This window comes from Sus scrofa, chromosome 12, assembly GCF_054392235.1.
Source record: "Sus scrofa isolate SSC_HxYL_T2T_F1_AM1 chromosome 12, Sscrofa_HxYL_maternal_Yorkshire_Landrace_v2.0, whole genome shotgun sequence".
Classification (NCBI taxonomy): domain Eukaryota; kingdom Metazoa; phylum Chordata; class Mammalia; order Artiodactyla; family Suidae; genus Sus; species Sus scrofa.
In genome coordinates this window covers 53,152,859-53,176,803 of record NC_139394.1, presented here as the reverse complement: position 1 = coordinate 53,176,803, position 23,945 = coordinate 53,152,859, and the positions used below count along the sequence as shown (strand labels likewise).

At 49.0% G+C, this 23,945-nt stretch overlaps 1 protein-coding gene across 13 annotated transcripts in view; it reads right to left on the bottom strand.

Annotated features, from left to right (window-relative positions):
- RAP1GAP2 (RAP1 GTPase activating protein 2) overlaps nt 1-23,945 on the bottom strand; it is a 212,785-nt gene that overhangs the window by 154,721 nt on the left and 34,119 nt on the right. For all 13 annotated transcript variants that reach the window (XR_014821518.1, XR_014821524.1, XR_014821523.1 and 10 more), the window contains one exon: nt 23,248-23,283. Coding sequence is in view for 10 of the 13 variants with exons in the window: in XM_021067635.2 (XP_020923294.1) it covers nt 23,248-23,283 (36 nt within the window). In the remaining 3 variants the exon portion in view is untranslated. The remainder of the gene's footprint in view (nt 1-23,247; nt 23,284-23,945) is intronic.

Sequence of the window (23,945 nt, the reverse complement as noted above, 5' to 3'; positions counted from 1 at the left end):
TTCTTTAAATTTTTCTTATAAAACACTGTAAATTCTTTAGAAATAAATATCCTAGCTGGTCCACTTACTTTTGCTGCTGAAAAGTAAGCTATCAATATATTCAGTGGCTATGCTATTTAATTTTATTTCCAGTGAGAATATAACAGTATTTGTTTCTATTTTGTTTTTATCTAAATCCGTCTTGCTTAAATTGTTTTTTTGTTTTGTTTTTTATGATTTTCATTTTTTCCATTATAGTTGATTTATAGTGTTGTCAACTTGTACTGTACAGCAAAGTGACCCAGTCACTCATATGAATATATATTCCTTTCATCACATTATCTTCCATCATGTTCCATCACAAGTGACTAGATATATAGTTCCCTGTGCTATACAGCAGGATCTCATTGCTTATCCACTCCAAAGGCAATAGTTTCTATCTATTCACGCCACACTTCCAGTCCAGTCCATTCCCTCCCCCTCCCCCTTGGCAACCACAAGTCTGTTCTCCAAGTCCATGAGTTTCTTTTCTTTACAAAGGTTCATTTGTGCTGTATATTAGATTCCAGATAAAAGTGGTATCATATGGTATTTGTCTTTCTCTTTCTGACTAACTTCACTTAGTATAAGAGTCTCTAGTTCCATCCATGTTGTGGCAAATGGCATTATGTTTTCCTTTTTATGGCTGAGTAGTATTCCATTGTGTATATGTACCACATCTTTTTAATCCATTCATCTGTCAATGGACATTTAGGTTGTTTCCATGTCTTAGCTATTGTGAATAGCGCTGCTGCAATGAACCTCTTTCTTTTTCTTTTTTTTGTTCTTTAGGGACTCATTTGCAGCATATGGAAGTTCCCAGGATAGGGGTCAAATCAGAGCTACAGCTGCGGTCTACACCACAGCCACAGCAATGCAGGATCCAAGCCGCATCTGTGGCCTACACCACAGCCTTAACCCACTGAGCAGGGCCAGTGACTGAACCCGAGTCCTCATGGATGCTAGCTGGGTTCGTTTCCACTGAGCCACAACGGGAACTCCTCCTCTTCTATTTAAAATGGGAAGAACAACACTCTGAGGTACCACCTTACACCAGCCAGAATGGCCATCGTCAAAATGTCTACAAACAATAAATGCTGGAGAGGGTGTGGAGAAAAGGGAACCCTGTTACATTGTTGGTGGGGATGTAAATTGGTCCAACCACTGTGGAAAACAGTATGGAGATTTCTTAGAAAACTAAAAATAGAATTACCATTTGATCCAGCAATCCCACTCCTGGACATCTATCCAGAGAAAACCATGACTTGAAAAGATACATGTACCCCAATGTTCACCGCAGCACTCTATACAATAGCCAAGACATGGGAACAATCTAAATGTCCATCAACAGAGGAGTGGATCAAGAAGATGTGGTACATATACACAGTGGAATATTACTCAGCCTTTAAAAGGAAAGTAAGAACAGCATTTGCAGCAACATGGATGGACCTAGAAACTATGATGATAAGTGAAGTTAGACAGTGAGACACCAACATCATACACTATCTCTTACATGTGGAATCTAAAAAAGGACATGAAAAACTTCTTTGCAGAACAGATACTGACTCAAAGACTTTGAAAAACCTATGGTTTCCAAATGAGACAGGCTGGGAGGTGAGGGATGGGCTGGGGGTTTGGGATGAAAATGCTATAAAATTGGGTTGTGATGATCACTGTACAACTATAAATGTAATAAAATTCATTGAGTAATTAAAAAAATAAAGTAAAATGGGAAGAACAGGAGTTCCCTCATGGCTCAGTGGATTAAGAATCCGGCTTTGCACTGCTGGCTCTGGTTACAGCTGTGGTGCAGGTTCGATCCCTGGCCCCCAGAACTTCCTCAAGCTGTGGATGCAGCCAAAAAAATTAAAAATAAAAATAACATGGGGAGAACAGCCGGAGCCACTTCAGGGGAGAGGAATGAGAGAACAGAGAAGGTGCTATTTTTGTTGCTGTTACAACAAGATGTGGCATTGATCACACTCATGCCTTTTGGGGGCTGTGTTTCTCAGAGTGTGACCCTGAGTGACAGATGTGTGTGTGGTTGGGTCTGAATGCATGCACTCATGTGCGGAAGGGGTCTGAGTGTGAATGCAGGAGGAGCCAGGGCCCACAACTTATTACATCTGAACTGAGTGTCAGCCAGTTCACCTGTTCTCAGACCCAAAGAGACAGGAGCCAGGTGTGAGCTCCCAGCTGCCAAAGAGCCTGCTTACGGCTGCCTTCTTGGCGCCACCTAGTGGCACTGGGTTTATGCAGCTCAGACACCTTCTGGCCTGCAGGTCTGGGAACATCTCTGTGCAGCGTGTGACCTGTCACAGTCTAGGTAGAAGCTCTGGGTTTGTCCAGGGGAGTCTGTCCAGTGCTGTCCAACAGAACTTTCTGTGCTGGAGATGTTCTGTATCTGCTGTCCAGTAGAGAAAGCACCAGTCGCATGTGACTACTGACCACTGGCAATGTGGCTAGAGCAACTAGGGAACTGACTTTTTAATTGTACTTCATTTTAATTAATTTAAATTTAAATTGCCACACATGACCGTGCTGGACAGCACTGGCCTGGAAGATTCTTTGAACCCTAGAATCCAGCTATGCCTCAGGCCAGATAGACTGACTCTCTGGACCTCCCAGTTCTGAAAACCAAAACACTCTCTTCAGGTAGTCTGGTGAGACCTGGGTTCTGGCCATTTCCACCAAGAGTCCTGACCAATCCGAAGAAAACCAACTTACCCCGAAGGATCATCTTCTAGGGCCTATGAATAGAAAGCACACTCAGGGAAGGCCTGCCACTCAAAGACAAGAGGGCCCTGGAGCGGCAAGTGGGTCCCAGGTAGGGCTCCATGTGTCCAGGACGCTGTGCAGCCCAACTCTGGAAGAGCTTGGATCCCATGTGCACAGAGAGCTACCCAGAGCCTTCCGTGCCTTTTCACTGCAGACGCACGATAAACGTGGTTCAGTTCCCAGATTGCCAGTTGTGTGACCTGAAGCAAGCGACAACCTCCTTAAGGCTAATTTTTCTCATCTGTGCAATAGAAATCAGGGCACATGTCTCATAGGGATGGGGGGAGGGTCAAGATATGCACATAAGAACATCTCACACAGGGCAGATGCACAGAACAAGCACTCAACGTTTGCTAAAAATTATTATCAGTCCTCCATACCGTTATATCAAACCATCACTATCTAAGTTTTTACAACCTGGAAAATACTTGATGAATAGAACAATTATCTGGGTCATTCGGATGCCATACCAAGGTAGAGTCCTTGGCTCCCCCATTTCTGCCCAAGCCAACTCCAGGCAATCTACCTTTTTCAGATTCTACCTTGGAGCATCCTATAAGCATATATTGCTTCCATGTCACACCTGAACCCACCTGCTTCTCTCTCTTGACCCGTTGCTGGTCCATGTCCATGTCACATCCAACCAGGTCCCACTGGGTCTACCCCAGCAGCCACAGTGACCCCCCGCTCCAGAACCCTACTCAAAACCTCCAACCATCTCCGCATAGTGCAATAAACTAAACACAATCTGACCTTCAAGTCCCACCAGCACAAGTAGGCCCCCTACCTTTCAACCTGAACCCTCACTCCTCTGAGCACCCAGCCTCACCAATTACCTGAGCAAACCTTGCTCTTTTTCATCTCTGAGCCTGCACAGAATTCAACAGACAGGTCTACGGAATGAAACAGAAACCCAGAAAGATAACTTTGGATATGTTAGATTGTAGTGGTGCACCTGGAAAACTAAAGTCTAGTGCTGGAACACTTGACTGATTATTTGCAGAAAATGAAACTGTAAGCTCATCTCTCATCTTACTCCAAACTCAATTTCAAATGAATTAAAGAATCAAATGTAAAAAGGAAATAAAACTGATTTAAAAAAAGAAAAGAACACATAGGCAACCACCAACTTTCTGGATGGAGAAGGACTTTTCTAGGCATAAAAGTAATAAAAAGTCACAAATGAAAAGACTGACAGACTTTACTATCTTTTTTTTTTCTTTCTTTTTATGGTTGTACCTGCAGCATATGGAAGCTCCCAGGTTAGGGGTCAAATCAGAGCTGCAGTTGCCAGCCTACCCCACTGCCACAGCAATGCCACATCCAAACTGCATTTGCAACCTACGCCGCAACTTGAGGCAATGGCAGATCCTTAACCCACTGAGCAAGGCAAGGAATCGAACCCGCATCCTCACGGATACTAGTCGGGTTCTTAACCCCTAAGCCACGATGGGAACTCCAGATTTTACCATCTTAAAATTAAAAACTTTTGCACTAACTAATTCTTGAAATAACAGAGTCAAATTTATGGAGAAAGGACAAACTGGGAAAGATTATTTGGAAATAAAAATATGAATGATAAAGAATTAACAGCTTTTTTTTTTTTGCTTTTTTTTTTTTTTTTTTTTTTGCTTTTTAGGACTGCAAATGTGGGATATTGACGTTCCCAGGCTAGGGGTCAAATGGGAGCTACAATGGCTGGCCTACACCACAGCCACAGCCATGCCAGATCCTCAACCCACTGAGGGAGGCCAGGGATCAAACCTTCGTCTTCACAGATACTGGTCAGGTTCATTACCACTGAACTACAACAGGAACTCCCAGAATTAACAACTTTAAAGAAAGCACTAACGAATCAACATGAAAAATATGAACATCCCAACAGACAAACAGGCAAGAGTCACTAAGAAACATTTTCTCAAATAAATTTAAAAATGAAAATGTGAAAACATTTTACCTTTATTGACAGGCAAAGGAAATAATCAAAGATACACATGAAGATCTATATTCAAGGATGTTTTTGCAACATTACTTAATAATAAAAATTTAATAGCTAAAAATTAAAAAGAATCTTAATATCTAAAAACAGTGGTTAGATAAACTACAAAACATCAAAATGCTAGTAGAGCATGCAGTATTTTTTTTTTGGCTCCGCCCACAGCATGCAAAAATTCCCAGGCCAGGGACCAAACCCAAGCCATAGCAGTGACAACACTAGATCCTTAACCCACTAGGCCACCAAGGAACTCCTGGTATGCAATATTTTTAATTATGTTTTTAAAGAATATTTAAAGGTGCTGAAAATGTCATTATATGATAAGTTTTAAAAAGAAGCTAACAAGCACAAAAAGACTGTGAAGAAACACATCAAAAAGAACATTTTAGGCAGTGGATCATGGATTTTTTTTTTTTTCATCTTAATATTTGTATGTATTTTCCTTTTTTCTTTCCTTTTTTTTTTTTTTTTTTTTTTTTTTTGCTTTCTCAAGACCACACCTGCAGCATATGAAGGTTCCCAGGCTAGCGGTTGAATCGGAGCTGCAGCCACTGGCCTACACCACAGCCAACAGCACCGCAGGACCTGAGCCACATCTGCAACCTACACCACAGCTCACGGCAATACTGGATCCTTAACCCACTGAGCAAGGTCAGGGATCAAACCTGCATCCTCATGGATACTAGTCGGATTCGTTAACCACCGAGCCATGACGGGAATTCCTGCATGTATTTTCTAAATCTGCAGTGAGCACATACTATTTTTACAATCAGGAAAAAAGTTATTTTTAAAGGGGGGAAAAGAAGACTCTCCCAATATGGGAAAATTCTTGGATGCAACAGAGAAAAAAATGTGGGCAGAAGCACATCCGTCCAGGCCTGACGGGGGAGACTCAGGGAGGTCATTCATGAAAGCTTTCATTCACTTATTCAGAGTGACAGTAATGTTTGTACAATAAAGACCAAAACAGAACTTGCTGTGGTCCATCAAGTCAACGCGAAATTAAACATCAGTGAGGACAGGAGGAGGAAGACCTTAGAATTCTCACACACCCTGGCTAGAAGCGTTGATGGTAAAAGCTCTCTTGAGGCGACATGTGGTAGAGCTGCAACCCAGCAGCCCCACCTCCAGGTCCCTCCCCGTGTGACCTCCCACACGAATGCACAGAAGGTCAGGGGAGGGGACAGTCACTGCGGCATTGTTTATAGTATCAGACAATGGAAACAACAGGAGAGAAACAGCGGAGGAAACAAAACATGTGATGTTTGTGCAAACTACTACTGCCTGGCCTTCAAAAGAAGGAGCTAGACCTCTCTCTAGCCCCGTGGATGGATTCCAAAATCCAGGCAGCAGGACACAAAGGCAAAGTTAGAATGGTGACAACTAACACACTGAGTGGGACTCTTGTGTCCCCACTCTGTTCTAAGCACTTGACATATGTCAGCTTACATAACCCCCAAAAGAACCCTACAAGAAGGTTTACCATTATTCCCATTTTACAGGGGACTACCCTGAGACACCAAGAAATTAAGTAACCTGCCAGAGGACTCGCAGCAGTTAAGTGGCAGAGCCAAGACCTGAACCCCAGCAGTCTGAAGCCAGAACACCCTCGTGACACAGAACTTCAAAAGGACATCATGCATGTGAATTTTTAATACACGCAAAAAATGATATTGTGCTTCTAGATATCTATCCTATGGATCTGAAAGTATTAAAAAAAACTTGACTGAGAAAAACACACCAAACTCCTGACAGTGCCCACCTCTACAAACGGAGGAAACAAGGTGATGGGGCTGAGAAGGAGTGATTCCAAGAATTCACATTTTCTTTTTTTTCTTTTTTTTTTTAGGGCTGTACCCGTGGCATATGGAAGTTTCCAGGCTAGGGGCTGAATCGGAGCTACAACTGCCAGCCTAACCACAGCCACAGCAACGCCAGATCCAAGCTTCATCTGAGACCCATACCACAGCTCACAGCAACGCTGGATCCTTAATCCACTGAGTGAGGCCAGGGTTCGAACTCGCAACCCCATGGATCCTAGTTGGGTTCGTTTACCACTGAGCCATGAAGGGAACTCCCAGGAACTTAACTTTATGATGTTTGTCTTTTTTTGTTTGTCTTTTAGGACCGCACCTGTGGCATGTGGTAGTTCCCAGCTAGGGGTCGAATCACAGCTATAGCTGCCAGTCTACACCACAGCCACAGCAACACAGGATCCGAGCTGCATCTGCAATGCCGGATCCTTAACCTGCTGAGCGAGTCCAGGGATCGAACCCATGTCCTCATGAATATTAGTGGGGTTCATTTTCCACTGTGCCACGACGGGAGCTTCCAAGGAACTTAACTTTATGATGGTTTACATTTTATTTCTTTCTTTAAAACAAAAAAAAGCTCCAAAAGTTAAATATAGAGTTACCACATGATCCAGCAATTTCACTTCTGGGTATAACCCAAAAGAACTGAAAGCAGGAACTCGGATATTTGCACACCCCTGCCCATAGCTGCATTATTCACAACAGCCAAAAGGTGGAAGCAACCCAGGGATTTACCTACAAATGACTGAATGAACAAAATGTGGCATTTATATACAAAGGCCTAATAGGCGACCTTCAAAAGGAAGGGAATTCTGACACTTGCTGTGACACGGAGGAGCCCTGAGGACATTATACTAAGTAAAATAGCCAGTCACATAAGGGCAAAGACTGCATGATTTCACTTGTATGAGGTCTCTGGGTGCAGTCAAATTCATAGACAGAAAGCAGCATGGTGGTTGTGAGGGGCTGGAGAGAGGTGGGGAATGAGGAGTTAGTGTTTGGTGGAGCCAGAGTTTCAATTTTATTTATTTATTTATTTAGTCTTTTCACCTTTTCTAGGGTCACTTGCCATGGCATATGGAGGTTCCCAGGCTAGGGGTTGAATCGGAGCTGTAGCCACCAGTCTACGCCAGAGCCAAGCAACGCGGGATCCGAGCCACGTCTGCAACCTACACCACAGCTCACGGCGATGCCGGATTGTTAACCCACTGAGCAAGGGCAGGGACCGAACCCACGGCCTCCTGGTTCCTAGTCAGATTTGTTAACCATTGCGCCATGACGGGAACTCCCACGGTTTCCATTTGAGACCATGACAAAGTTCTAGAAATGGAGAGTGGTGAGAGTCGTGCAACATAAATGTACTTAATGCCTCTGTAGATACTTTACCACAATTTTTTAAAAGAGGTTTTGTGAAAACGCAACCAAAGATTAACTGTCAATTCCGGGTCATGAGCCCTTCGCAGTTTGCCGGGTCGTTGTTCTAAAAGACTAACCAAACGGGAGGCTCAGCTTGGCTGAGGCTGTGGAGCCCATAGCAGGTAGGACGCCCCTGGCAGCTGGATCAGGCCTCTCCCATCTCTTGCCTCCTCCTCCTCCTTTCACTGCATCATGGTTGCTACGGAAACAAGGGGCCCCTTCAGCACCCGGAGCTCAGCCCCGGTGCTGCTAACTCCAGGAATACGGTCAGAGTGTGAATGAAATCAAAGCCCCGATCATCTGGGGCTCGGGTCCCCACTCGTCTGCCCTCCTGATATGCTTATCGAGGGACGGTGTGTCCACGCCGGAGTCTGCAGTGACTGCACCTGCACGTGTCTGTCCTCAGCAGCAGGCTTGGGTCTGGGGGCACAGGGCTCGGGTTTGCCCACGGGGGTATGTCTGCATGCGTGCGGGCGTGTCACGTGGTTACATGTATCCACACAGCCCAGGACTGTTATTACTGATATCAGAAATATTGAGGCAGATAGCATTTACCAGGCGCTGACCATGTGGCAGGCACTGTGCCCCATGCTTCACCTGAATTATCTCCTTTAAACCTCAGCACAGTTACGACCTACACAGAAGTACTATTATTAGCCCCAGATGAAGAAAGTGAGGCATGCAGAGGTTGGGTAACTTAGCCAAGGTCACCCAGAGCACAGGAACCTAACCACTGACTCTTACTGTGGGGAACAAGCTTTAAATGTCACTAGTTCCCAAACAGCTGCAAACCCAGCTGCACCAGCAGCACCACCTCTGGTGCTGACAACAGGTTCTCTGAGCCCCACCCAGGCCTGAGGAAGCAGAGTCCCCACGGTGGGTCTGCACTGCCCACTGACAACCACGGGTCCACTAGATTGAAGTGGGGGACAGGGTGGGATAGGGTATGGCAGGGTGGGGAAGGGGCTGCTCCTTGGCCCAGAAAGGGGCCTGGGAAAGTCTGGGGTTTAAAGCTCCTCAATTCCAGATGGCATCTGCCAGGGACATGGCAACCAAGAAAAGAGGTAATGGCTGGTGTCACACACACCCCAGGGCAGGGCTCCAAAATTCAGTTATGTGGCTTTGTGGCTTGCCAGGCACGGATTTCCGCCCACTCCACCCTCTCAGAATGAGCCGGGGGCCAGGGTGGAGGATGACAATGCGGTAACGTGCCCGGTTCACAGCTCAGCCCGAGGCAGGGAGGGGTCGGCCGCCTCACCTGGACAACAAACATCGACAGAGCCGGGCGGGGCACCCGAGGGGCTCCTACAGCCTCAGCCCTCCAGGGGAGAGGGGCACAGTCAGAAACCACAGGACCACCGTGGGGCAGAGGGAGCTAAAGGTGACCCTTGAGGTTCCAGCTGCTCCAGGAGCACAAGGAAGGGAGCATTTTGTTCTCAAAGGGAAAGCAGTGTGCATGGAGGAAGCAGCATCTAAGCGGGTCCTGGGAGGCTGGGGGATGGTGCTGATGCAGGGGGAGGAAGTAAAGGCCTTTCACGCCCGGGGGAGGGGGATGGGAGGGGCAGCACACAGCAGAATCACACGTCAAGGCTGAACAGCAACAGAGAACAGCAAGGCACAGCATCTGGCTGTATCTAAAGGTCAGGAGGAGGGACAGCGGTGAGGGGGAAAAAACAAAAACAAAACCTAGAAATGTACCGAGGCACAGAGAAGTTAAATAATTTGCCCAAGGTCACCCACTGGGTGGAATCGAAATGGAGTCATAAGCTGCCTGACTCCAAAGCCCACGAATGAACCACTCAGATGGGATTCGCTGGCTGGTAGCGTTCTCCTCTGCTCCTTTTTAGAATGCTGTACAGGTGGACCTGGCTGGGCTGGGAGCCGTTTCTCAGTGGGGTTGGGGAGGAGCACTGAGACCCCTGCCCCAGAAACTCAGTGATGCCTGGAGGCATTGTGGATTGTCACTACTAGGGGGTAGGGTGCTAGCATCTCACACCCAGAGGTGAAAGATGCAGCTCAGCATCCTTCAGGGCACCAGAGAGGCCCCCACAACAGTGTTTTTCAGCCACAAATGCTGAGCAAAAACCCTGGCCTAGAGAGACTCACCCACCTGCAACCCACCTTCACACCCAGCCCCACCTGAACCACTGAGTATTATCACACTCACTTGCTCCTTGGGATGCGGGGCAGGGGGAGGCAAATTTTGCTGCACATTGAAACCACCCGGGGATCTTCAGAAAGTCCTGGTGCTGGATCCCACCCCAGACACTGATTTCCAAGTCTGGAATTGTGCAACCTGGGCATGAGAATATATTTTTTTCTTTTTCTCTTTTTTTTTCTTTTTAGGGCTGCACCTGTGGCATACGGAGGGTTAAGGGGTTTAATCGGAGCTACAGCTGCCGGCCTACACCACAGCCACAGCAATGCCAGATCCGAGCCGCGTCTGCAACCTACACTACAGCTCATGGCAACGCTGGATCCTTCACCCACTGGGTGAAGCCAGGGATCAAACCCACAACCTCATGGTTCCTAGTCAGATGCATTTCAGCTGCGCCACGACGGGAAATCCGAGGATATTTTTTAAGCCTTCCAGGTGACACCAAAGTGCAGAAAAGCTTGGGAACCAGTGCTTTGGTTGGGGGCACGGAAGGCTCCGACTATCTGCTGTGGACCAAGGACGTTTAGGGGTGCTAATGCCAGGAAGAGAAGTCACGGGAAAGGAAATGCAACCCAGGACTGCCCAGCCCCTACCAGGGTCCCAGGGACAAGCATGAACAAGGTCAATCATTGGTGCCACGGCTCCGGGCCTCCATGGCGCAGTTAGAGATGGCCGTGGGGATGATGAATTAGTCAGAGCTGGCAGAGCCCCGAGGAGGAGGTTAATTAGACAGCCTTTGTCTCCGTCTGGGCAGGAGATACCAGGCCTGACCAGGAGGAGGGCGGGAGAGGACCAACCCCCTTGACTCAGGGGCTGCACGACCCAGTGACAAAGAACAGGATTTGAAAGAGAGAAGAGGTTAATTAAGAATGAGTCTGGTCTGGGGCCAGAGCAGGAAATGACCAGTCAGCAGCTGAAGGCAGCCGAGAGCACCGGGGAAGGGGTGGCGTGGGGAGAAGGGACCCCGGAGTCAGCCACAGGGAGAGGGGAACTCGGACCTGGAAAGCCGACACACCTGGAACAGAAGAAGCGCACAGGTGGGGGTAAATCTGGCCTGCAGGATGGGTCACAGATGGCTTTGTTTTTTTAATTCTTGAGCGAGTTGTCAAGATTTTGCCTAAAACTCCAGATTTCCAGCTTCTCCTGTAACGTGGGAGATCTGAGGAGACAGGCAGCCTTCCTGAAGGGCAGAGCTGTGTGCTCACCGGTGCCCCCAGACCCCCCCCGCCTCTTCCCCCGATGCCTGTATTTGGCCCTGCAGGCACCCAGTCTGTCTTCAGAAAGAAGAGACGAGATCCTAAATCAGAAAGTGGAGAAGGTGGAACAGTGGATCAGGAAGCAGAAAGGGAGATAGGCTCTGCAGAGAGGCCAAGAGCCAAGCTCTCACGTCCTGGTCCTGCACCCACCACCTTCGAGCTGAGCCATCTCAAGTTCAGCGCACCCCCACTTGGGGTCTCAGTGTACTGATGTGCAAATAAGGATGCTGAAGCCCATGACCTCTCACTGTCCATCGTCACGTCCTTCAGGACATGCCAGGCTACCCAGGCCAGTCTGGCCAGGATTTGAATGAAGCCTACAAAATCTGAACACTTCCAACAAAGATCAGCCCAAGCGGTGAGAAATCCCAAACACAGCCAAAGAGGCCAGGGATGACCCACCAGAGGAAGAGAAGGCGCAGGGAAAAGGAGCCGCCTTCCAAAGTCTGAGGGGGCTCTCGGAGAAAGCAGAAACATTAGCCTTGTTTAGGAGATGAGGGACCAAACAGTGGCAGTTACAGAGATTCCAGATGAAAATAATAGCTTTAAACAACCAGAGCTGTATTGCAGTAGAATAAGCATCTTTTACAAGGTAATGAGCTCCCTGTCATTGGAGGTAACCAAGCTCAGGCCAGGAGACTAGTCTTAGGGGCCCAAAGGATTCACAGAGGGGCTAATTTAACTTTTTTATTTCAAGCCCTAAGATTCAAAGACTCCAGAGATCAGGGGGTCTTTCCTGAAGGCTTCTCTCTCCCTTTTCCAATGCTTCCAAGAAAAGGTGCTGAGGATTAAGCTCTGGACTCAGCCTTCCAGAGAGCGAAGGCCAAGAGGGTCTGGAAAAAGCATAGAACGTCCACTTCCTTTCTCTCCTTTCCCATCACCAGGACCTCAGTCCCCAGCCAGACCCAGCAATACCTGCCACCCAGCCCGTATCCCAACATAGCCTCACCCAGGACCCCCTAAGGGGGGGAGCAGCTGGTTCCTCCCAGCGCAAACCAGGGGGCCAGTGACATCTCCTTCTGACACCCCTGTCCCCACTCCCAGCTCCCAGCCCCAGAGGAACCAGCAGGAGAAAGGCAATAAGGAGCAAGCAGCCCCCAACTCCAGACACCCCCTGAGTCCTTCCTGGGAACCTGTCCATCAGCTTCTCCAAGGGGATGCAGGGGTCCTAACACACCCAAAGGTCCACAGTGTGTGGACAGGAGCACAAAGGATGCACAGCCTGGGGAGTCAGAGCCTCTCCCCAAAGCCCATGGGAGCTTGGCCAAATCCAGCTCCCATGAGCCAAGCAGAGCCCTCTGGCCTCCTCCCCGTGGAACCCTGGTCTCCGCATCCAGACCAGGTCAGCAGGCCTCTGAAGCAGCTCAAGGGCATGACCAGGGCCCCAGGGAGCCACAAGAACTTTCAGGGAGCTGAATGGGGCAAGGAGGCCCCCCCAGGGAGAGTTGGACCTGGGCTGGCAGGCCACAGGCTGCCCCACCTGGATTTTGCTCCCCTGTATCCCTGCCCTTGCTCCCCACAGGGAAGCCTGTCCTACAGGCTCAACCAGCACCATTCATCTCACTAGACACATGGAAAACACCCCGATGGACCCCAGGAACAAGCAGAGCCTCTCCTGCCCACCATCCCGCGCCCATGTCAGAAGAGCCCCAAGGCCCAGTACCTACTGGCCAGAGCTGCCAGCCAGCTTCCTGCTGCCCATCCCCAGATACACCAGACCTGCTTGAGACCCAGGGAGCTGCGTGTCCATCAGGAAATGAGAACAGGAACTCACCAGGGCTTCCTGGGCATGGTGAGGACCGGCCAGGTGGAAGGTCAGGAGCAAGGAGTCCCTGGGGTGTGCAGACCTTGCTGCCTGGCAAATGGCACCTCCAGGTGCTTCCCCAGTGCCTGGCAATGAAATCAGGCCACAGCCCAAATACCAGCAAAGCACCCGCCCGCCTTGCTTCTCCCTGTAGCCACTCACACCCCACGACTCCGGATCCCAAAACAGACATGTTCGTGGTTACCATAGGAACTCGCTAAAGCCAAAAAAGGCACCACACAATCACCCACATGGGCCCTCAAAGCTCATGTCCACCTGCACGGGCAAGCATGCACACACACCCACACACACCTACACACGCCAGCACTGTTCTCAGGCTTGGGGACCAGCCTAAAGAAGTCAATGAACCAGGGCTGATACGTGGGACAGAAAGAGGGACGTTGCCCTTGGCTCCATCGGGAACGTGTCTGGAAGTGGGTTCCCTGAACACCAGGTATGGCCAGCTGCCGGTTACAAGAGCAGCAGCAACAGCTTGTGCTCACCTGGCACTCACCTGCCACACACCTGGAGCTGGGGGAAGGGGCCAGAGTACAGGACCACCACCCACTCTGCATGCAAGGCCAGGGAGAGGGAGCTGCCCAGCCTGCTTCCCCGGCTGCAGACCAGCTCCAGGACCCCTCAAGATGCTGCTTCTCTCCTCTGTGCCCTTCTAGGGGGACAGGGTAGGTATAAAAGCTGAGGCCCAAGCCGGCCATATGGGAGAGGGGAGAGGAAGAGGGAGCAGAAGTCAGAGCCTTACTCTCTCTCTCTCTAGCCTGTGCTGCCCAAACCCCCTATCTCTGGACACAGGACCAATATCCACTCAAGGGCTCACCCAGAAACTTGAGTCTTCACCTTGACCCCTCCCTGGCCTTCACCTGCCACATCATACCAGCTCCAAGCTAGGGAATCCACCTCCTGGAGAGCTCTCCAATCCGTCTATGCTCCCCAGCCCCACTGCTCGGGCCTCCAACAGCTCCAATGAGTCAGCAGATAGCAGCCGGAGGGACCTGCAGACTCAAATCTGGCCACACTACTCCCCTGCCTTAGAGCCTTTCCGTGGCTCCCTGTCACCCAGAGAGGGAAGCCCAGCCCTCCACACAGCCCTCCCACACTCCTGGACGTGGCCCAGCCAGACCCCACATTCCCACCTGGTGATCTGGCTTCTGTAATAACCACACCCAGGTCCCCCCAGCCCACTCCATCCACACCTCGCTGCCTGTGCGCCACTGCTGCCTGCAATCCAGGCGGACCTCGCCCCCCCTTGGAGATGGCCGAGGCACCACCACGTCTCCAGAAAGCCTTCCTCCATCCCCTCTGAGGACACCTCTGTTAGCACTTGTCATAGTCCACTGCAACTGGAACATCTGCCCATCTCCCTACGGGACTGCACACTTTCATGAGCAGAGATTGTGTCTTTTTTTTTTTTTTTTTTTTTTTTTTTTTTTTTGTCTTTGCCATTTTCTAGGGCCGCTCCCACGGCATATGGAGGTTCCCAGGCTAGGGGTCGAATCGGAGCTGTAGCCACCGGCCTACATCAGAGCCACAGCAATGCAGGATCCGAGCCGTGTCTGTGACCTAAACCACAGCTCATGGCAACGCCAGATCCCCGACCCACTCAGCAAGGCCAGGGATAGAAGCCACAACCTCATGGTTCCCAGTCGGATTCGTTAACCACTGAGCCACAACGGGAACGCCAAGATTGTGTCTTTTTCATCTTTGCTTTCCCACCAACCCAGGGCCTAGCACTGGACTTGGAATATGGATGCCCAGTAAATGGGAGCTGAATGCATACAACCTTCTCACCCACCAAAACAGCAAGCTCCCCCTGTCCTTATCAACCTCAGCCAACTCAGATGCCTTAGGTGTGCGGGGAAAAAAGCTGACTGAGTTGTGGCAGCCCCAGATGGTTCTAGCAAATCTTTGTGGTGCCCCAAGGATTCCTGTAACACACAGTAAACAAAGACCCAGTGGTCAAAGATGGGGAAATGAACTGATAATTCATCAGTGGCCGCCAACTGATGTGTTAAAAAAAGCTATTACAGGGTTCCCATCATAGCTCAGCAGTAACGAACCCGACTCATATCCATGAAGACGTGGGTTCAATCCCTGGCCTCGCTCAGTGGGTTAAGGATCTGACATTGCTGTGAGCTGTGGGGTAGGTCACAGAAGTGGCTCAGATCCCGAGTTGCTGTGCCTGTGTCTTAGGCCGGCGGCTACAGCTCTGATTTGACTCCCTAGCCTAGGAACCTCCATATGCTGCAGGTGCAGCCCTAAAAACCAAAATAAATAAATAAATACATAATACATATAAATATATAAATGCATAATACAAATAAGTAAATAAAAGGATGGATTCTTTTCCCTACAGGGTAGTGGGTTCTAGACTCACCCGGTCATCAGGACTGTACATGATGCTGTGGCCCCAGCAGTGGAGACAGGCTGCACCAAACCACCCCAGGTGTGTGTCTGTGCACAGCAGTCATCTCAGACGGTTGGAGCATGGCTCACCAGCCCGTGCAGCAGACACATACACACACTCCTCTTTCTTTAGCAGAGAAGCAGGGGTCTCTGAGAGGGAGGGCAAGGGGCCGCCAAAAAAAGAGCGGAGGAAAGGATCTGAGGTTCCCAACGCAGGTCCTCCCCTCTGGATGCTGCTTCAAGGACCTGCATGAGCAAACACCTGGCCCTGCCAACCTGGCGTCGCCTCTGCAGGCGTCCAGCTGACTACGGTTCAACTACTGCAGACACAGACCTTATCCCACATTCATTCATTCATTCATGCATTCGCTTATTCAACAGCAAGCACCTATGATGATCAAGGTCCTGAGAGACACAGGAAAAGACAAAATGCACAAGGGCAAACTCCCAGAACATCAAAGCTGGAAGAAAACAGGCTGGACACCAGCCCAACCCTCCCATTTAAGGATAGGGAAACAGGCTCGGAGAGGTTAACGATTTGCCCATTGGTTAGTGTGGGACTATAACCTGCACCTCCCAACACTTTCTCCTGCATGTGCTGCCACCGCCACCCCTCTCTGGTGTTCCTGTGTGGCTTCAGGCCCCCTGCATCCCTTGCCTCTCAGGGTCATCCTTCACAGACCTCTCTCAACCTGGGCCTCCCCCAGGGTTATGGAGGCAGAGGAGCATTCTGGGGCCAAAGCACCAGACTCTCCATTTGCATCAGGATTCACATCCCACCTGGATGGCCTCCTCACTGACGACCTTGACAAAACGCCCTTCCCGAGCATCCCTCTCTTCTGTAAAATGCTGAGAAGGGTGGTAGCTGCTTCTCGAGATAGTTGTGAAATCTCAGAGTAAGTGTGTGATGACAACTGAGCACAGGACGTTCCCTGGTGGTGCCTCAGGTTAAGGATCCAGCGTGGTCGCTGCTGTGGCTCAGGGCGCTACCATGGCCCAGGTTCAATCTCTGCCCCGGGAATTTCTGCATGCCACAAGCGAGACCAAAAAAAAAGAAAAAGGATCCGAGCCATGTCTGCGACCTACACCACAGCTCAGGGCAACGCCAGATCTGTAACCCACTGAGCGAGGCCAGGGATCAAACCTGAAACCTGGAGTTCCCGTCGTGGCGCAGTGGTTAACGAATCCGACTAGGAACCATGAGGTTGCGGGTTCGGTCCCTGCCCTTGCTCAGTGGGTTAATGATCTGGCGTTGCCGTGAGCTGTGGTGTAGGTTGCAGACGCGGCTCGGATCCCGCGTTGCTGTGGCTCTGGCGTAGGCCGGTGGCTACAGCTCCGATTCAACCCCTAGCCTGGGAACCTCCACATGCCGCGGGAGCGGCCCAAGAAATAGCAACAACAACAACAACAACAACAACAACAACAAAGACAAAAGACAAAAAAAAAAAAAAAAAAAAAACCTGAAACCTCATGGTTCCTAGTCGGATTCGTTTCTGCTGCGCCACGATGGGAACTCCTGCATTCACTCCTTTATTCTCCCAATAACCTCTCCAGTGCTCGGAAACCAGTCATCTATTTTCTGGTTCTATTGATCTGCTTATTCTAGATGTTTCAGATAAATGGAATCATACAATATGTGGTTTTCCGTGTCTGACTTTCACTTATAATGTTTTCAAGGTTCATCTGTACTGTAGCATGAATCAGGACTTCATCCCTTTTTTAGGTGTAAATAATATTCCATTGTATGGTTTGCTGCATTGATTTATCCATTCATCTGTTGATGGACATTCGCATTATTTCCATTTGGGGCTATTATTAATAATGTACTATGAACATTCGCATGCCAGTTTCTGTATGGACACATGCTTACACTTCTCTTGAATATATACTTATTATGATTGGAATTACTGGTCATATGGTAACTCTATGTTTAGCCTTTTAAGAAACTGCCAAATTGGGAGTTCCCATTGTGGCTCAGTGGAAACGAATCCGACTAAGAACCATGAGGTTGCAGGTTCGATCCCTGGCCTCGCTCAGTGGGTTAGGGATCCAGCATTGCTGTGAGCTGTGGTGTAGGTCGCAGACTCGGCTCGGATCCCGTGTTGCTACGGCTCTGGCGTAGGCCGGCGGCTACAGCTCCAGTTGGCCCCCTAGCCTGGGAACCTCCACATGCTGAAGAAACTGTCAAATTGTTTTCCAAAGCAGCTGCACCATATTACATTCGCACCAGCAGTGTGTAAGGCTTCCAATTTCACTACATCCTCATCACCACTTGTGATTATCTGTTTTTTGCTTTGTTTTGTTTTGCTTTGCTTTTTAGAGCCGCCCTTGCAGCATATGGAAGTTCCCAGGCTAGGGGTCGAATCAGAGCGACAGCTGCCGACCTACACCACAGCTCACAGCAACGCCGGATCCTTAACCCACTGAGCATAGCCAGGGATTGAAGCCACAACCTCATGGTTCCTATTCAGACTTGTTTCTGCTGTGCCTCAACGGGAACTCCCTTATTGGCCATTTATATATCTTCTTTGGAAAAAATGTCTATTCAGATCCTTTACTCATTTTTTTTTCTTTTTATGGCCACACCTGTGGCATATGGAAGTTCCTGGGGCTAGAGCTCGAATCGGAGCTGCAGCTGCAAGCCTACACACCGGCCACAGCAATGTGGGATCCAAGACACATCTATGACCTACACCACTGCTTACAGCAATCCCAGATCCTTAACCCACTGAGAGAGGCCAGGGATCAAACGCACATCCTCATGGACACCATGTCGGGATCTTTTTTTTTTTTTTTTTTGTCTTGTTGTTGTTGTTGTTGTTGTTGTTGCTATTTCTTGGGCCGCTCCCGCGGCATGTGGAGGTTCCCAGGCTAGGGGTCCAATCTGAGCTGTAGCCACCGGCCTACGCCAGAGCCACAGCAACGCGGGATCCGAGCCGCGTCTGCAACCTACACCACAGCTCACGGCAACGCCAGATCATTAACCCACTGAGCAAGGGCAGGGACCGAACCCGCAACCTCATGGTTCCTAGTCGGATTCGTTAACCACTGCGCCACGACGGGAACTCCGCATGTCGGGATCTTAACCCACAGAGCCACAACAGGAACTCCCCTCTGCTCATTTTTTAAATCGTGTTTTTCACTCTCTGACATCAACATTATGAATATTTTCTCAGGTCAGTCTCCCAAAGCAATAGAAATTAGAGCAAAAATAAACCCATGGGACCTCATCAAACTGAAAAGCTTTTGCACAGCAAAGGAAACCAAAAAGAAAACAAAAAGACAACTTACAGAATGGGAGAAAAGAGTTTCAAATGATGCAACTGACAAGGGCTTAATCTCTAGAATATATAAGCAACTTATACAACTCAACAGCAAAAAAAACCAATCAATCAATGGAAAAATGGGCAAAAGACCTGAATAGACATTTCTCCAAAGAAGATATACAGATGGCCAACAAACACATGAAAAAATGCTCAACATCGCTGATTATAAGAGAAATGCGAATCAAAACTACCATGAGATACCACCTCACACCAGTCAGAATGGCCATCATTAATAAATCCACAAATAACAAGTGCTGGAGGGGCTGTGGAGAAAAGAGAACCCTCCTGCACTGCTGGTGGGAATGTAAACTGGTACAGCCACTATGGACAACAGTTTGGAGATACCTTAGAAATCTATACATAGAACTTCCATATGACCCCGCAATCCCACTCTTGGGCATCTATCCGGACAAAACTCTACTTAAGAGAGACACATGCACCCGCATGTTCATTGCAGCACTATTCACAATAGCCAGGACATGGAAACAACCCAAATGTCCATCGACAGATGATTGGATTCAGAAGATGTGGTATATATACACAATGGAATACTACTCAGCCATAAAAAAGGATGACATAATGCCATTTGCAGCAACATGGATGGAACTAGAGATTCTCATCCTGAGTGAAATGAGCCAGAAAGACAAAGGCAAATACCATATGATATCACTTATAACTGGAATCTAATATCCAGCACAAATGAACATCTCCTCAGAAAAGAAAATCATGGACTTGGAGAAGAGATTTGTGGCTGCCTGATGGGAGGGGGGGGGAGTGGGAGGGATGGGGAGCTTGGGCTTATCAGACACAACTTAGAATAGATTTACAAGGAGATCCTGCTGAATAGCATTGAGAACTTTGTCTAGATACTCATGTTGCAACAGAAGAAAGGGTGGGGGAAAAAATGTAATTGTAATGTATACATGTAAGGATAACCTGACCCCCTTGCTGTACAGTGGGAAAAAAAAAAAATCGTGTTTTTGTCTTCATATTAGTGAATTGATAGCATTCTTTTTTTTTTTTTTTTTTTTTGTTGTTGTTGTTGTTGTTGTTGTTGCTATTTCTTGGGCTGCTCCCGCGGCATATGGAGGTTCCCAGGCTAGGGGTCAAATCGGAGCTGTAGCCACCGGCCTACGCCAGAGCCACAGCAACGCGGGATCCGAGCCGCGTCTGCAGCCTACACCACAGCTCACGGCAATGCCGGATCGTTAACCCACTGAGCAAGGGCAGGGACTGAACCCGCAACCTCATGGTTCCTAGTCGGATTCGTTAACCACTGCGCCACGACAGGAACTCCTGATAGCATTCTTTACATATTTTAGATATGTGTCCCTCGTCAGATATGTGATTTGAGAATACTTTCTCCTCTTCTGTGGGTTTCCTTTTTACTTTCTTTCTGATGTCCTTTGTAACATAAGGGCTTTAAAATTTTTATTTTTGGCCACACCCAAGGCATGTGGAAGTTCCCAGGCCAGGGATCAAACCTGCATTACAGCACCAACAATGCTAAATTCTTAACTGCTGGGCCACCAAGGAATTCTAGCAGTTTTTAATTTTGATAAAGTTTAGGTTATCAATTTGTTGTTCTTGCTTATCCTGTCAATGTCATATCGAAGAAACCCCTGCCTTATTTGAGATCACAAAGATTTTCATCTCTGTTTTCTTCTAGGAGTTTTATAATTTTTGGCTCTTGCATTTAGGTCTTTGAGTGCACTTTGAGTTAATTTTTGTATATATGTGAGAAAGGGATTCAATTTCATTCTCTTGCATGTGGAAATCAATTGTTCAGCACCATTTGCTAAAACTCTATTTTTCTCCATTGACTCATCATGACACTCATTGAAAATCAATTGACCACAAACGACAGGGTTTATTTCTAGACTCCGAATTCTATTCCATTTATTTATTTATTATTTATTTATCTATTTATTGTATTTATTTATTTTTTGTCTTGTGTCTTTTTTTTTAGGGCCACACCCGTAGCACATGGAGGTTCCCAGGCTAGGGGTCCAATAGGAGCTACAGCTGCCGGCCTAGCCAGAGCCACAGCAACGCGGGATCCGAGCTGCATCTGCAACCTACACCACAGCTCACGGCAATGCTGGATCCTTAACCCACTGAGTGAGGCCAGGGATGGAACCTGTAACCTCATGGTTCCTAATCAGATTCGTTTCCGCTGTGCCACGCTGGGAACTCCTATTCTATTGATTTATAAGTCAGTCCTATGCTAGTACCAAGCTCTCCTGATAACCCTCCCTTGATAGCAAATTTTAAATCAAGAAGTATAGTCCTCCAACTTTATTCTTCAAGATTATCCTTTGAATTTCCATGAGAATTTTAAGATCAATTTATCAATTTTGGCAACGAAGCCTGCTGGGATTTTGATGGGGATGGGTTTCCAACTCCTGTTCGACCCTCCTGAGCTCATGCTTCACCTCCTCCCCTCGGGTTCCCTGATATCCCCCGGGATTTTTAACATAAATTTCATCTTCTGTTTCTTACAATCCAAAGACTTTTAACCAAGTACAAGCAAGAACATGGCCCTACGAGCCATCCCAAACAACCCTCTTAACACTACCTCCCCAAGGCCTGAGCCCTCAGACGGTCCCCTGGGGGCCCAGAGACCCCACTGGGGTCCTAATCTCAACACTGGCCTATGCCCCCAATGCTTCACTCCACCTTATAACTAATTTCCTTCTGGGTGACAGGTATCATCTTTATTGTTAAAGCAAAGAGGCCTTCAATAAACCCTTGTGCAATTGAACTAGATATCCAAAATAGCACCAAAAACCCCAACTCCTACCACTCTACACCCATTAGCAACTCAGCTTCATGTCTAGCATCTCATTCAACATGCAGACAGGAAGCTCTAGGAAGGCCAGACGTTGTTGTGTCCACTGGACAAAGGATACAGAAACTGAAGTCCAGAGAAGTGAAGTGTCTTGCCCAAAAGTGTCTTGCCCTAAATGCCAGGCTGCGCTGAAGCACACCCCATGCCAACCAGCACAGCCACGGGTGCACCCATTGTCCCACCCCATCTTTAAGAGCTGCTTTAGAAGCCACCTCCTACTGGAAGTCTTCCAAGACTGCTCCCACTGCATCCCTGGCATCAACTCCACAGAGAGACTAAAAGTTCTAAGGAGGCAGGGACAGTTTGCTGTCCGTCACTGCCCATCCTCACCCTTCTTAGCAAAACAAACCAGAGTGGGAAGCTTTCTTGTTTTGACCCCCTTCTGTGCCAACTCTCAAGCATGGCTGTGCTCGGTCCAGGGACCTGTACCCAGAAGATGCCTGGTCAGTGCTGACAACTAAATGGCACGATAGAGGGAGGCCATCCTGGAAAACCTTTCAGCTGAGAGGCAGGAGCAACAAGCAGGAAGGGCTGCCTCTGAAGGGGGACACTCAGTAGAGGAATTTTTCACGCACAAGCTAATTCCCATAAGGCAGGATAATATTTTGAGCTAGAGACCAATGCTGCGTTTCCCTCCTAGAACTGCCCCTCCTTTCCAAGTCCCTCAGTTGGAGAAGGTTGTTGGTCAGCGCCCACTGCCCAAGGGCGGGATGCAGATGCGAGCTGACATTCGTTAAGTCTCAAGGGGGAAAGAGGATCCCGATGCAGATGAAATAGTTTAACCAGAAACAGGAAGGGAAAAGGAATGGAGGTGGTGAGAGAAGAGCCATCGGAGGTTCTAGGACAGAAGGGCACCTGCTCAAGGCTCCCCAGACCGATGAGCAGACACATGGTAAACCGAGGCAGGCAATGCTCAGACCCTGAATCTGGTGCCAAAATTCTCAGAGAGCCCCAGGGCCAGGCTGATCAGGATGACAGGTGTCTGGTAACAGATGACTCAGTGGCCAACTGACCACACACACACACACACAGGTGCTTTGTCAGCTCCTAGAACTGTGGGGCACAATTTTCCAGGTAGATAGGAATCTTAGAAAGACAGCCTGATGGGACCGAGGCGCCATATAAAACTTAAAATGATGGGAAATACAACTATCTTTCTTACACCCCTGAGCTGGGACCTGAAAGTCGCACCGCTATACACACGTCATGCTGGTGCCTGCTGCTTCCTTCCCCACATCTGCCGCTCCCCGCACACTTCAGAAATCAAGAGCCGAGTCCAGCCTCCTTCAACCTTGAAGCCCCTGAACTGGGTACCTAGCAAATGCAACAGCCCACAACCCGGAGCTCCCCCAGCAGAGCTCCGTCAGCTGTTACCTGTGACCTTTACACAACAGGAAGTGGCTACTTACTTGACCTTCAGGCTCGCCAGCATGGTCTTGTCGATCCTGCCGAGAGAAAAGCAAGGGCTTCCATCAGTGCGGGGGGCTGAAGGCTCCCACCTAGCCCCTGCTGGGGACAGGTCCCGAAGCCAGCCCAGACCACCAGCCCCACAGGGTCCTGCCGGGGGGCGACACTTTTTCAGGAGGAAGTTCTCCTTCAGCCCACGAAGGGAGGACTGGGCGCTCTGGGAGGGCTGGAGCCACTCAGAACCCCATGAGACAGGTCCTGGTATTCTCCCTCTTTGGAGATTCGGACACAGGCTCAGGAGAAGAAAATCACTGGCCCAGTCTGGATCCTGATATCTGACTCCAGACCCAGGGATCTTAAGAACTTTGTATTTCTTTCCCTCTATTACCCACACTCCACAAGAGGACCCTGCAATGCAGCCTCACGGGCCACTGGCAGCTGGACAGCCAATGCATGGATACGTCCTGGGCTTCTGCTTTAGAAAGATGCCACCCCCTCCAGCACCAGGGACCTTTCTGCTCTGGGAGCTGCCGGTCCCTCCAAGGAGGAAGAAGCCACTCCTGGGACAGAAGCTAACAGCAGGCTCCAGGGTGCACGGGAGGTAGGCTCTATCAGGCACAGGAGCTCAGAGCAGGCAAGATCACGTTTGCAGCAGACCATCCTGGCAGCCAGCTCCTCCACCCCAGCCTGCACCCACCCT